At 34.4% G+C, this 15,698-nt stretch overlaps 1 protein-coding gene across 5 annotated transcripts in view; it reads right to left on the bottom strand.

Moving 5' to 3' along the window:
- Positions 1-15,698, bottom strand: part of SOX5 (SRY-box transcription factor 5) — a 977,646-nt gene that overhangs the window by 394,413 nt on the left and 567,535 nt on the right. For 2 of the 5 annotated variants that reach the window (XM_080810707.1, XM_080810708.1), the window contains exon 1: positions 3,423-3,650. The exons of 1 other annotated variant lie outside the window; for it this stretch is intronic. In XM_080810707.1, coding sequence (XP_080666833.1) covers positions 3,423-3,460 — 38 coding nt within the window. In that variant the 5' untranslated portion in view covers positions 3,461-3,650. Of the gene's footprint in view, positions 1-3,422; positions 3,651-15,698 lie in introns of those variants that run through there. 2 more of the 5 variants (XM_080810711.1, XM_080810712.1) reach the window with 1 other exon arrangement.

Raw genomic sequence — 15,698 nt, 5'->3', positions numbered from 1 at the left:
GCAGAAGGTTTTATTCCTATGGTGTTCCTTTCAACATGTAGAATAGACAGGCTGTTGTCTGCACCCGTTTTGAGAGAAGCAAAGAGGTGATACTATAAGCTTAATTTTCTTCATCTCACTACCTTCAATCCCAACTTTTTTTCCTAGACATTATCAGACTGTCTTCTTAAGCAATCATCTTATACTTGCTTTTTAATTAAATCTCTAACATAAGCAATTGAAAAGTCTAACAAGTAACTTAGTCATAAAACTAATACACTATAATCAGATAGGATGAATACAAACATAAAGGAAATAAATTGAAAATTTACTTGATACTATTAGCAGTATCAAAAATTCCTTTTTTGTTCACTAGACACAAGCTAATATTGATATGCAAGGCAAGTGTTTTAAATATTTTCATTCTAGGAATATGAAAAAAATTGATGGTATTCTGAAGGGAAAAACCTTATGTCTGAATTTTTTGTTATCTATTACACTCCTAAAAAAATTTTAGGAAAGTTCAAGTGTTCTTTCTCATGATGCTATTACTAACATTTAGACCATGTTGCCAGTTATGTTTCCCCTAAATAGTATGATGTAAAAGACTCTGCTTACAAATAATGTCTTAGAACATACTTTGCCTATTCACCTCCCACTGAGAATTATATTTTTCATTAATCATAATCAGTTATGACAGGGATGCTTAAAAATAAAAATAGAAGATTTCTACTTCTTTACTTTTTAGGATCACTGTTCATTTGCTCTACCTCCTCAACATTTTTTTAACAGACAGTGAAACTGTTACTACTTCTGAATTATTTAACAAGTGCTTATTAGTCTGACAGTATTGACCATGTTCATTTCCAGGGCCGATAATACAGACATAACAAATCTAAATTCAAATTTTGATCCTGGTAAGTTTTCAATATTCCTTAAAGTTCAAAGTTGTCTACAGGTTGGAAAGAATAAAAGAAGACGGACAAGACTCCACCAATGAAGTCAGAAAAAAAATCACATAAAACTTCCAAAATACATGAACCCCAAGCTACTTATTTATATCCTCCAGAGCAAACTTCTTTATTTTATAAAGAGATGTAGAAGTCTTCCTTACAGATTTATGACTAAGTTTGAGTGAACAACTCATCTATGGCAGGTGAGCAAACAGAATAAAAATTAACACTCAATGGAAATGACCTACTTATTCAACGAAAGTTGCAATAGTTGGAAAGACAAAAAAAAAAAAAAAACTCACTATATATGATAGTGCAGTAATAGCACACATACCTCCTTTGGAGAATATAAATATTCAATATTTAATCTGCAAAATACTCTATGTGGGTGACTATAGATACACTCAGTCGTACAAATTCAATGTAAACAAATAGTAATGAATTACGAGATTTTTGTCTGTATTACCAATTGCAACCACAGGGGAAATTATTAGGAAATTTTATACTGTATGACATTTAAAAAATGATTTAGCTACTAATATTTCCAAATATGCTGTCTATATTAATAACTCTATTGATTATCACTTGCTTATTTAATTAGCCAGCAAGAGAAGCATGCCTTTGGGTGACCAAAAAAAAAAAAAAAGGCAAAATTCTCACCAGAAGGAAAAAAAAAATGTTAAGAGATTTGAGCATCAGAATAGAAAGGGGAAAAGTTTAGTTTAAAAGAGATAATTGAAAAAATACAAATAAGATTCACAGCAGGAAAGCTTGCCTATATAGAAAAATGGGTTACAGCCTGTTAATATGTAACTACCTTTTTATAAGAACAGTCTGTTAACAGGCTTACAAATCAGACTCAGAGTTTTATTCTCAAAAAAGTATAGAGTTGAAGATCATCATGTGCTACTCCGTACAGGCTAGAAAACTTACTGTGGTATATTAACAAACTGCAACATTAAGAATTAGCATGTCCCAATATAAATAACTTCAATATCTACATATGAAATAGGCTATATTTCCAAACAAAAGCTAACTGTTCCAAAGAGTTAACATATAGAACTTTGAAAAAATTAATTCAAGACTGTTAAGAAAGCTCAGTCATTCACCGGAATTATCTTGTGAAGATGCACCCTAATTCAAAAAAGAGAGAGCGAGAGAAAGAGGAAGAGAAGAAACGAAAGAAAGAAGACAGTATTGATAAAGTATATATGTTGGGTATTTTACTTTCTTCCTTGATCTGATGCTGGCTTCTCTAATATGTGACCACATCCAAGCATTATTTTCTTCTCAATACCCTTCTTCTCTTCCATTGCTTCACTTCTAGAATGTTTTAATCTTTGTCCTTTCTTTTTTCGTCTTTTCATATCAAATTCAGCCGTCTGAGCGATGAACAGCTTGACTTAGCATATTTTTAACCAGCTGGTCTAGCACCTAGCTGCATTGCATAGTCAGAGACAACAAATGTTTATACAGAAGGTAGCTTTCATGAAAATGAAAAAAAGCCTGGGTATCATGCATCCTGGCTTTTTTTAGCTTTTTTTTTTAATTCACCATACAGAATACAAAGTTTGAATTCTTTTTAATGGCAAACAAAATTCTATTTATAGTTCCAAAAAATGAACTTATGCTGGGATAAGAACTCAAATTTAAAAACTGCAATGTGTACTTATAGGAACACGAAGAGGGCTAAAATTCTTTCAAAACCCTGTTTTACTTGCAACAACATCAAATGGAAGGATATTGCACATATTTCTTTAAATAGGAACTACTTAATTACAAATACACTTATTCCCATCCTGGCCAAAGGGAAAAATGTAAGTAAATCAAAATCGGTTAAAGACAACCAGCACAAAAAGTAGCTACTAAAACTTAGAAAAGGAGCATCCCCATTTCCCCTTTCTTGACATTTTAAGAGTAATATACTGATACATTGCTGTGATGTTAAATTTTCTTTTCTTTTTTTTAAATCGACTCTCTTCTATCAACAAAAGGTCATGTGCTTTACTAAGCAGCCTCCAAAGTTTCACAGAAGGATCAAATAGGAACTTATAGCCTCCGTTTTAACCACCACTGAAACCTTCTGTCACCCCAGAAATTACAAGACAGAGATATTGAAAACGGTAACACTCTGCACAAAAGCATTTAAAAAGGTGAAGAGGGGAGAAAAATATCAACGAAGGAAGAAAGTAAGAGAGTGAATGAGAAAGAGAAAACCAGCGAGTGGAAGGGAGAGAGATGCTTAATGTTCATTTAATTTCCTGTGATAGGACACAACCTAAAAACATTAGCAGAAATCTCGGAGACTTTGCCAATCAGTTCAATTTGGTCTGGGCAATCACAACAAAAATCAGCTAACAAGATTGCAGAAGCACTAGCTAAAAGCTTTTCTAACAAACACGTTTTAGGGAAGCATCTTCCAATTGATTCAGAGATGACTGTAAAATGAGAGTTGTACTTCAATATATTAGGGGGGAAAACTGTACTCACCTTTCAAACTCCTGAGGTAAATCAGGGTCAGTAAGCATGCTGGAAAAGCACAATTTCCCTTTGTCACAGCAGCCACCTATGATCGTCTCCAACTGAACCTGTCAAGTGAGTCCAAACCTTCTAAACCAATTGATTTTCTCTCTCTCTTCTCTTCTCTTCTCTCTCTCTCACTCGCTCTCTCCTTCCCTCCCTCTCTCCCTCTCTCAATCTCTCTCTCTCTCTCTCTCCCCTTCTCCCCCCCCCCCCACCCTCCTCTCCCTCTCCTAGGACTCCTTGACCAGTCTCTTAAAGGGGTAGCGCACTTCCAGCAGCGGGGTCTGGCTGCTCCCCCCTCCGCGGAGCCGCACGCTCCGGCTGCAAGGCACTAGACAACCTCAGGGTGCCTGTCCTTTCCTTTTAATTCTCTCTTCTAGACATCACCGAATGTGAGAAGTCAACTCATTTAACACGTCTCCCATACTCTCTCTCCTCTAAATAATAAAAGTCACACACACGCACGCGCGCACGCACACACACACACACACACAAAACAGTATGATTTTTTTAAAAAATGCATTTGCTGCTGATTAAAAGAGAAATCTGTATACTAAGAGAACCATGACTAAACTGCATTTATTAACTAATTAAGCAAAAAAAATTAAATGTTGGTAATACCATTTTTACACAAAGAATTGTTATTCCTTCTCACCCCTTTCTAGGCTCTCTCCGTGCGCACACGGAAACACACACACACACACACACGCTCACACTCACATACACACAACAATCAGGCATTGTTCTGAGGGAAGAAAAGCAACTTTGACAGATTGAAATATAGCAGAGGCCCCTTCAAGGAAACCTGTAAACAACTTGTCACTCACTCTGTCGGTCTCACTGTTAGCTCGTGCTTTCCACAAAGTGGTGCGAACGTCCTGGCAACCCGACCAAAGTTTCCTCAGCTCCAAACTCCATAAAACACGACGTGCGATGTGGAGGGGAACAGGTATCCACATGCCAAAATAACACGCACACGGAGGGAACAAAAACCCAAACCCAACCAAAAAATGAAAACAAAAAGATGGTCCTAACCAACTGTCCTGCTTGGGATGGCTGGGGAGGGCAGGGGTGGGAAGCGCTCCCCTGGCTGGGGATCTCTTTAATTTCCTCTGCCCAGGCAGCCACAGATAACAAGGTGGACAAACTATGGCTTTACAGATCCTAAGCTGGCTGGCAAGGCACAGCCTCCATAGCAGTTCCAATTATCTAGATAAAAATCTGGCAGGCGAGGAAGGTAATCAGGTAATGTACCTTTGACATGAAATGACAGAGGCACATACACACACAGAGAAAGACACTTACACAGACACGCACGCAGAGATGGTGGCTGCCCCGTGCACCGCAGCATCTGGTCAGGGAGTAAGCACACACTCACCGACACGAGATAGTGTGCATTCTTCACACACACACACACACACACACACTCAGTCACTCACACACGCTCTCCACTCCTACTGGGAGGGTTCATTCTGCACAAAAGGCTACATTACAGAGCCCGCCCCAATAAGGGAAAGAGAGAAAAAAAAGCCTTCCATTGTTGAGAGGGCAGGTCAGTTGATTAGATTTTCTGTGGAGAATTCCACGAGGAAATTCCCTTCAAAGCCGAAGTGATTAACTGGGGGCTATTCTGGAAATGGAGCAGACAATGGCTCAATAGTCTGCACAGCCAATGTCCAGGCTGGCACTGAACTCACTTTAAAAAAAAAAAAAAATAAAAGCCAGACTCCCTGTTCTTTTCCACACATTCCCCCCCAGCCCCCTCCACTCCTTCCAACTTCCCCTCCCAATTCCTTTTATTTTGCAGCTGGACAACATTAAGGGCCTTTAAAACCACAAGGGTTGACCCCATAGCAGTTTGATTAGGTCCCACTTTTTTTTTCTGGCGACAGGCAGACAGTAAGTTTACTTTTTTAGACATACACAATGAGACACCTTACACATATTCCAAACATCGAAACCAACCTTCTCATATTAATAAATGCATTCTTCATTGAAAGCTTATATATTTTTTGACAAAGTTGATAATAACTTAATAATGGGATCCATCATTCACAGGGTATCCTAAAAATAAATGTGTATGTACACAACAAAATCAATGTGGAATAAGATTTAAGCATGTCACTATGGAGTTAAGACACTAACAAAACACAGAATTATGACCCACCCTGAAAAAGCTGTTAACAAGGGATGTGGCAAAAATGACTTGATGCTGACATGATTTTCTTTTTCAGCAGTTGGGGAAGGGGAAAGGATATTACTCACTATTCTTCCTCGTCGTTAGCCTCAAATTATTTTTTTTTTATTACAGCAACAACCCATTCCTACACAGAGAAAATAAGGAAATTGTTGCATTTATTTTAAATGTCTATTTTTTCAGTCTTAATGGGACCTACAGTCTAATACAGTCTAATTGATAAAGTATACAAGAAATAATTTTTTATATTGTTAACAGTGGTTATGGGAATTAAGGAATGGTAGCTTCATGGCAGCACATACTTGAAAAAATAGTTTTTAAAAGATTTCCTAATTAGGGTATCTTGTTTCATCTTATATCAATAGAGAAAAATGAAGAAGGAGGAGGGTGAGTTACAAGGGGCACTGGGAGCTGAAGTCAGGAAGAGGAGGAGGCAGCAAGGAGAGGATGCAGGGAGAGCACAAGAAGGAGACATAGTGGCAGCATAAAGATAGAAACAAAGATAATGGCCATAAGGCAGGATGCTGAGATCCGTATGGTCCCAGCTGCTGTCTTGCTACAGCTACTACCTCTGGTTGTTTCTCTGAAACTCTAATCCAGAAGGTCACCAGAGCAGGTAAGAAAGAGAGCAGGAGTTTTTGAGGCCAACTCTACTATAAAGGAAAGATGCTCATATCAGAATCTTCCTTGTCTTAGGTTTTACTTTCACAGACATTTGATATATGTATTTGTGAGTATACATATGTCGAATAAGCACAATGAGCATATAGGAAAATGTTAAATGGTTTGGAAGTTAGTTTACAGTCTCAACATGTTTCTATAAACATTCCTATAGCCATTCAAAAACAAATTATTTCTTGCACAATCATGCCTGCTAAACAAACTGAAACAGACTAGGAACTAGAAGGAAAATTTGCCAAATATAATAATGATTATTCTAATAATGATACTTTGAATTAATGGAACTCCAAGCTCATAAGGAATTTTGTTCACATAGATTAGCTCATGGATCATCAGCAGCAGCGAAAAGAGTGGGTTGGTATATCCTTGTTTCCCAGCGTTTAAACTTGGGCAAAAGGAATTTAAAGTCATATAGCTAATTTGTGCCCCATTTGTTACTTAAAGCTAGATCTTATTTCAGTTGTGACACCATAATACAGAATAAAATAATAATCCAAAATTTATAGCTGAATGAACATCCCAAGATGGTACTTACTTTTAAGAGATCTAAATGCTTTCAAATAATTGTTAGTAAAATTAAATTTGATATAATCTCATTGGCACTAAGTTAGTCCTGTGTTTGATGGCTGAATGGAATAAATATTTTTAAATGTATCTCTCTAGGCCACAAATATTTTCTTTCATTTGAATTCTATATTGCAAATGAGCAATTCTGCAAGATTTTACAGTGTCAGGAAAAGAGAAAGCAGTTCCAAAATGTTCTTCTCAAATCCTGTCATTGGTAATCTTATTAAACGATTCAATTGATCCAATCAATCCAACGTTTAATAATAAATTATTATTATAAATCTCTTTTATATTAAATGTTATAATATTTAAATGTGTTCATGACTAGCACATGATAGGTGTTAAATAAAGCTATATTCTTTATCAGTTACCTGAAAAGTTTAAGATATCCAGTCTGTTATATATCCAATATTCCCTACATCAGAACTAACATGCCAATGTGATTTTGCTATATTATTATAAGTAGGTCTGCCAGTTTCATAATGTATGTAAAATAAAACACAGTTTACTTAAGCATTCAGTAAACATCTATTAAATGCTAACCAATAAGTTAAGTACAACAGCTTTTCTTTAAGTTAATTTGTTAATTATCCATTTATTTAAGTAATCTCTATATCCAATGTGGGGCTCGAACTCATGACCCCAAGATCAAAAGTAGCATGCTCTTCTGACTGAGCCAGCCAGGCACCCCTAGTTAAGTCCTACAGCTTTAAAAGAAGTCAAGAAAAATTTGTAACAAATCTGATTACACACACACACACACACACACACAAAAGACTAAAATTCAAATTGTTTCATATCCAAGCCCTCTAAAGTAAATATGGTAAGAAAAGTTGGAACCAAAATAAATAAGCAAATGGACAAAAAACAATGATGATAACTGAACAATAATTAAATTGGTAGGAAATATAAAAATGTCTACAAACACAGATATACAAATATAAATACTTTTTCAGAAAAGAACAGAGTACAACTTACAATAGAAACTCCACAAAACAATTTTTCATTTAATGAGTCTCTTTGACACTGCTGAAGCAGTATTATGGAAAATGGAATGAATCTGAAAAAGTGTGCTTTTGAGCTCATGTTGTTTCCATTGCAAATATAAAAAGGAGACTCACACAGGCTAAGGAAATATAAGATATGCTAGGGAACACTGCTGGAAACTTCTCAAAGAGAGTATCAGGAACTTTTAAGATCATAAACAAGTTATTTCCAAATTTAACCCTCTGTAGACATTGTTTCAAGCAAGCATTTTTAATGTTTTTCTTCTCATTTTAAAAGTGTTTCATTCTCTATTTTAAGATATAATTGTTAAATATCTTCTATTTTAACAACTGAAATTTCAGTATGTTGTCACAGGTACAGAGTACGCTTTAATATTTTACAAATGTCCCCATCATCAAGCTACAGCTTTCACATTTTATGGAATTTGGAAGGTTATTTTTGAGAAATAAAACTTTTAGTATTACAACCACAATAAATTTAAACCAAATCAGTGTCAGACAATAGCAACATTAACTTGACACAAGAGGCTTTAAGAAAATATACACCTCTTTTCCCCTTAATGTTACTTAACTTTGTCACAAAAACATTGAAAAAGAATCCACCCTCTTAAAAAACAAAACAAAACAAAACAAAAAAACTCTTCCAACCAATGAACATCTGTGAGTCATTCGCCAATGCCTGATGAGCTGATGATGACCTATCCTGCACAGCTTAAAGTGAACTTTAACTAGACAAGAGTCTTGCCATTGGTCCTCTTCAGAAAAACACCTTAGAAATTCAATAATTCATCTTTTTAAGAATACCTAAAATTTCAATTTCCCATAATAATTTTTTTGCCAGGACCTTGGCATTTAATAAGAACTTATAAATTCAAGGTTTATGTACCCTCCTACTTTTTGTATTGCCAGTTGGTCAGTTAGAACATGAATTTTCCTCAGATCACATTTTTGACCAACTAGTGTTCTTTAAATGTTCTTTTTCATTTTAAAAACTCTAGTCTCATACTTCTCTCAAAGATGATGGCGTTCCCAGTAATAGTTCCCACTGTTTTATATCTTACTATTTATTTCCTTTAGAATAATTTTTTAGAAGATTTTATTTACTCATTTGACATAGAGAGAGAGATCACAAGTAGGCAGAGGCAGGCAGAGAGAGAGGGGGAAGCAGGTTCCCCACTGAGCAAAGAGCCCAATGCGGGGTTCGATCCCAGGACTCTGAGACCATGACCTGAGCTGAAGGCAGAGGCTTAACCCACTGAGCCACCCAGGCGCCCCTAGAATAATTTGAAGTACCTTAAAAATCATAAATTTTACCTCTTGAGAACTTTCTCCCATAACTGGATGCATATAAAACAAATTATCTCATTTAATATTCAAAAAACTACATGAGCTATGTAGCTGCGTTATCCCACCTACAAACGAAGGAACCATGGCTAACAAACAAAAGTTAATTAATTTATCTGAGGTACCAAAACTAATAGGTGCAGAAATGGAGAAAACCAAACTTATAACCTCTTTCCTCTAAAGTTCTCTAAAGGCAACAAATGCTGATTTATCTCAATATAGCCTAATAGCAGTTAAATATTGAGTGCACAGGAAAGTGTTCATAAGTATGTTTTAATGTTAAGTGAATGTCCAAACTGGACAAAATTGGGTTGAGTAATGATTGCTCCATCCTCACAAATAACTTGATATAAAAGATTGTTCTTTGTACGACAATTAAAAACAGTTAACTAATAGTACTCTTATCCCATTTATGGTGATAATAAGCATCAAAATTAGTACTAATCATATAACTTGGTTCTTTTAAAAGTAATTCCTAAGCATTCTCTTTCTTAATACTTTTGGAATCCCAGGGAAAAATACAGGGACCTAATTTCCTGGTCCTCATGTAATTACTTTGTAATGGAATTTCTGTCTTCTAGAAAGAATCATTTCAGGTAAAGTGCGTCTATTAGGAAGATAAGAACAACTGAACTTATACTTTCATTTTTTTTTTTATTAATTACACAATCATCTCTCCTTGTGGTAAGTGGTGATGTCTAATGGTTGTCAGTTCATGAGGATGAGAAGGACATGAACCAGTAACTTTGGTGGTAAAAATCATGACTCCTATTGAGTAAAAAAAAAAAAAATCCATATAACCCATGAGAATAGAAGCCATTCACATGGAACCAGACTTTAAAAGAGTGCTCTTGACCATCAAACTTTTTGTATACTCTCTCAACCTGGAAAGAAATTCATGGAAGAGGCAGACACTAAATGAGAAGTAGTCCCACAATATTGCTACAACCTGGCTTGGGTTCTTACATAATAGACGATTTCTGCAAAATTTAGTACACATATTTCAGGGACGGTTTTTTTATACAGATGTAAGTATTTCTTGATATTAACTGACCAAAGTAGAAAAAAAAAAAAAAGCTAAAACTGAATAAAGTATGAAAACACTTGAACACTTCATTTCATTTTTAAGTTAGCTACACATGTCTATCATCTACAGTCTACCTTTGATTACATACTAAGTAAATGATAAATAAATCTTACTCATAGCTACATGAAAAGTTACCTATTAATGATGTTCAGTCTACTTACATCTAGAGTAGTCCAGGGGAAAAGATTATGGCTAAGCTGCAAGTTAGGAACGTATGTTTCAAGTCAGCCTCTAGTTCCTCCTTAGTAGTGTGGCATGGTCTTATCTAAGTCTTCAACATCTCAGGGAAAAGGATTTTTTTTTTTTAAGATTTTATTTATTTGACAGACAGAGATCACAAGTATGCATAGAGGCAGGCAGAGAGAGAGAGGGGTAAGCAGACTCCCTGCTGAGCAGAGAGCCCGATGCGGGGCTCGATCCCAGGACCCTTGGGATCATGACCTGATCCGAAGGCAGAGGCTTTAACCCACTGAGCCACCCAGGCGCCCCAGAGAAAAGGATTTTTAAGGTCCCTCTCAACTCTCAAATTCTGACTCTATAATCTCTCCTTTGATAAATCAATTTATAACTTGCAAAATAAAATTTTTTACAGTTTATCCCAAGTATAACCCCTTTTAAAAAAAGTTTTGCAACTAGTTCTTGTAGTTTATTTTAATCCTTTAAAGTACAACTCTACATTCACACAACAATATAAGGATGATGAGGAAAATAAATCTATATTAATGAAAGTTAATTCCGCTAAATTCGATGAAGTTAAAATCACCAGGAGAACTTAAATGGTTATAGAAACTGACCATGTTTTCAAAAGAACTAATTTTATGACAAAATTCATCTTTTTGTGATTCTGAAAATTTGTTGTACTCGAATTTTCAAGTCACAACTTTCATTTTCCCCAATAAGTACAATTACGTGTATTAGCTTTACCTAATTCAGTGAGAGAATTAAAAGCAGTTTCTTACTACCTTGAACATGCCATATATGTGTGATAATAGTGACTCACATGTATAGAGAAACAAGTGTAAGGGCTTCTACCCTTATCCAGAATTTTACAAATCATATGAGAAACTCGAAGATAAACTAAAAAGCTGAAATGTTAGAAATCCTAACAGGTAAATTGTGCACAAGAAAATCTAATTTTTAAAATAAATTTTGTGGACACTCTATAGAACCCCTGCCAAATAGACAGTTTCTCTTATTCATGTTATTGTTAACAAAAATTACTTACTGCCATAATTTAGAAAATAATTCAGTCAGACTATAAACAGGATGAAAATGCAAGAAAACAGGTATTACTGAAAGAATGTATTCATTCAATTACTCAATAAGTATGTATAGAATCTTAAATTCATACTTTTACTGTAAATTATCTAACACATGTCAAGACTTCATTGTTTGTACTTCACATTTCATAAATTGGTGGGGGGGGATAAGTTGATATTTGTAAACTTCCCTGAAGCTGAAGAACTATTTAGGTATCAAATGGTATATTAGTATTTTAAGACACCTACTAATTAACCCTAAACAAATCATGGGTCTATAATCAGAAATATTTATGCTAAAACCTTGTTTAAAGTCAAAGCACAGATTAAAAGACTATATAAGTATTTGTAACATATGCCAGTATCCTAAGAACATCTTGGGGAAAACATATATATATATATATATATATATATATATATATAATTAAAAAATATATAATACATATATATAAATACATATAATATATATATAAATATATAATATATATAATATATATTTTTTCTTGTACTTTCATCCTGTGTATAGTCTGAATTATTTTCTAAATAATTAGGGGCCAAACTTCAGATTTATTCAATCTTTATGAGTGGACCATCATTCTTAATCTTAATGAGCTAGTCAACTTAAGAAACATTGTTCCAGTATTGTGTGTGTACTGTGAATTTTATTAGACTAGAAAAAAGAAACAAATTAATATATATATAAGGGTTTCTAATGAGCATCTTTTCTGTCCAGAGCACTCTAATAAAAGGTGAGGACACAAAGACAATTGTTTGCCTCCAAGGAATTATGACCTGGTATAACATATGGACACTCTTGTCTGTTCCAAAGATATATATATAGATATATTGATATATATCTCTTCAGATATATAGATATCTCAAGTTTTTACAAACTAGAAATCTACTATTTTTACATAGATTAATTCATTTAATTTCCAAAACAAATCTAGAGTGTCTTACTTATTAATATTAGTTCCATGACATAGAAAAAGTAAGTGAAGTACAGGGAAAAAAATTAACTAGCTTCTGGGACCCCTGGGTAGCTTGGTTGGTCAAGCATCCAACTTTTGATTTCAGCTCAGCTCATGATATCAGGGTTGTAAGATCAAGCTCCCTATCAGGCTTCCTGCTGTGCATGGAGTCTGCTTAAGAGTCTCTCTCTCCCTCTCCTTCTGCCACTCCCCCACCTCTAAAAATTTTTTAAAAAAATTAACTAGCTTCTGAGTACACAGCTTGTCAGATGCAGAACCACAATTTCAACCCAAGTGTCCCAATTACAAATCTAGTGCCTATTACACTCTATAAGAGAGCTACTTTCAAAAGTTATATGCAATCCAAAATAAAATGATAAAAGTATCAATTAGTGGAACAAATAACACCCTGCGGGGAGTTTAAGTAACAAGTGATCTTAAAATATCATGACCATTTTTTGAACTTCAAGAATTTAGAATTAGTCTATTGGAGTTAATAAAGTATAGATCAGAGAATCAGTTGAAAACCCCAGAAGCACTATATGAATTTAAAATTACAGTTGGTGGTGGGGGGTGTGGTGGGGGGGCTGGGTGGCTCAGTTGGTTAAGCAGCTGTCTTTGGCTCAGGTCATGATCCCAGGGTCCTGGGATTGAGTCTTGCATCTGGCTCTCCACTCTGCGGAGGGCCTGCTTCCCCCTCTCTTCCTCTGCCTGCCGCTCTGCCTACTTGTGCTCTCTATCTTTCTGTCAAATAAATAAATAAAATATTTAAAAAATAAAATAAAATTACAGTGGGGGAAAAGGTAATATGTAAAAATCAATAGCTTTCATATACATGACTAATACCCAGCTATTAAGAGATGATGAACGGGAAAAAGAGACCTCATTAAGATTAGTAACACAAAAGATAAAATAGCTAAGAAATAAACTCTTTCACATGTAAGACTTACTTGCAGAAAGCTTTAACACATATTGAAAGACATACCATGTTCCTGGATAGGTAGCATCAGTATCATAGAAAATACCATTTCTTTCCAAATGAATGTATAAACTTAGTGAGTTCAAATTAAAATGGCAGCATATGTTTAAGGCACTAGATAAACTCATTCAAAAATTAATGTGAAAACAGACAGACAACAAACAAAACAAAGAGGACTAATTAGAAAAACTCTTAAAAAGAACATGGGCTCAGATTACCAGAAATTAAAATATAATAAAGAGGCTCAATAAATTTTAAATAGATGTATACTGAATGGATTTGAAGACTAAAGGAATAAAAAGGAAAGTACTGAAAAAAGGTCCACAACACAGAAGGGGGTAATTAGTATATTCTACTTAGTAAATCATATAGGCAGCATTCAACAAATGCTCTATGATTACCTCAGGACCAATGCAAACAGGAATGGATAAAGATTCAAATATAAAGAATAAACAAATATAAATCTAGCAGAGGGAACACAAACAATCTCCAATATAATCATGGAGTAGAGAACTCTTACTAATAATGGATCAAAATTCAGAAGCCATAAAATTTTTTTAAAAAGTAAATAAATCCAATCATATAAACACAAAAACATCTGAATGATAAAAGGCACCATAAAAAACCAAAAGACATGAGACAAGTTGGGAAAAAAAAATATGCAACCCATATCAAAGGAAAACCTAGTATCCATAAAATGTGAAAAGGTCTTTGAAATTAGTAATAAAGAGATCAACAATCCAATAGTAAAAAGGCAAATAATATTACTTGATCAAAGAAAAGAAAACAAAAATGGTTCTTAAGGAAAAGAGAGATGTTCAGCATCCTTTAATACAAATACAATTTACAACAATGTGATAATCATTTTTTAAAACCTGTCAACATGGAGAAAAAATCAAACTTTGTCGAATATTTTATCCATTTCTCTGGTCAATGGAATATGGAACTTTCCATATGAAAAATTTTTTGGCTCAGCTACCTCATCTCGTTTCTGCCTTCCATCATGAAAACAGCATATCCCAGACCAGGGCTAATCACCTTCGCCTAAACCTTGCAATGAGAAGAGACATGGAGCCAAATGTACCCCAGCCCAACCCAATCAAACCAACAGGCAGCTGACTCAGAGCAAACCCAGAGCCCTCATGTAACATACACATAAAAAAAATTAATTTAATCTATGCACAGAGTGAGATTGTTTCTTACAGCAAAAGCTTACTACCACTTACAATTTGTGTATGACTTATGGCAACAAGCACTCTTGTATATCACTACTAGAAAAATACATCAATATAACCTTTATGGATGGCAATTTGGAAATACCTATCAAAATTACAAAGCAAATTCCACTTCCGAGAATTTATTGGAGATAAACTTTCACATGTACAGAATGTTATGTAGCCAAAGTTAGTCACTATAGAACAGCATGTAATAGCAGAGGACTGGTAACAACCCTAAGGTCTATTAATTACTATACAGCTATTTTAAAAAAAGACTATATGCACTGATACAAAAAAGAACTTCAATAAATTGCTGATATACATTAAGTGAAAAAGCAAGACACATAACAGAAATGAACACAGTATGCTACAAAATGTGTGAAAATAAGACATCAAGTTTCTTTTTGCTTATGTGTTCATAAGCAAACAATAGAAGGACACATAAGAAAATGAAACAAAAACAATTATAATGGTGGGGTAATGGGAGGTGGGAACTTAACTGAGAGGAGATAGGTGAGTTAAAACTTTCTGAGATATGATTTTCTATCTTTTTATATTTTGAATGTGAATCCATTTCTTTTGCAAAAACCTTAAATAAACATAAATCTAATTACTTAAATACACATCTAGTTGAACTAAAAACTCTCCAAGGTTTATCTATAAACTATACATATTTTTCAGATTCAGAAAGGCAGATCCCACACAAACATACCATCAGAGGCCTATAATAATATATAACATATTTGTTATTAAAAAGTATTTTATCTGCTAGAAAGACCAATATTCTCATTTTTAATTATAATCCTCAATTTAAAGATATTTTCATAGACTACAATTTCAGTTTCTGAAATAAGTATTTCTTTAGCTGAAGTTCAAAGATCCCAGTAAATCTATTCTTGGGGGTATATAATTTTTTTCTTTCAGAGAAGCTATC

Source organism: Martes martes (assembly GCF_963455335.1).
Source record: "Martes martes genome assembly, chromosome: 8".
NCBI lineage: Eukaryota > Metazoa > Chordata > Mammalia > Carnivora > Mustelidae > Martes > Martes martes.
The sequence above is the reverse complement of the archived record's forward strand: the minus strand, read 5'-3'. Positions and strand labels throughout refer to the sequence as shown.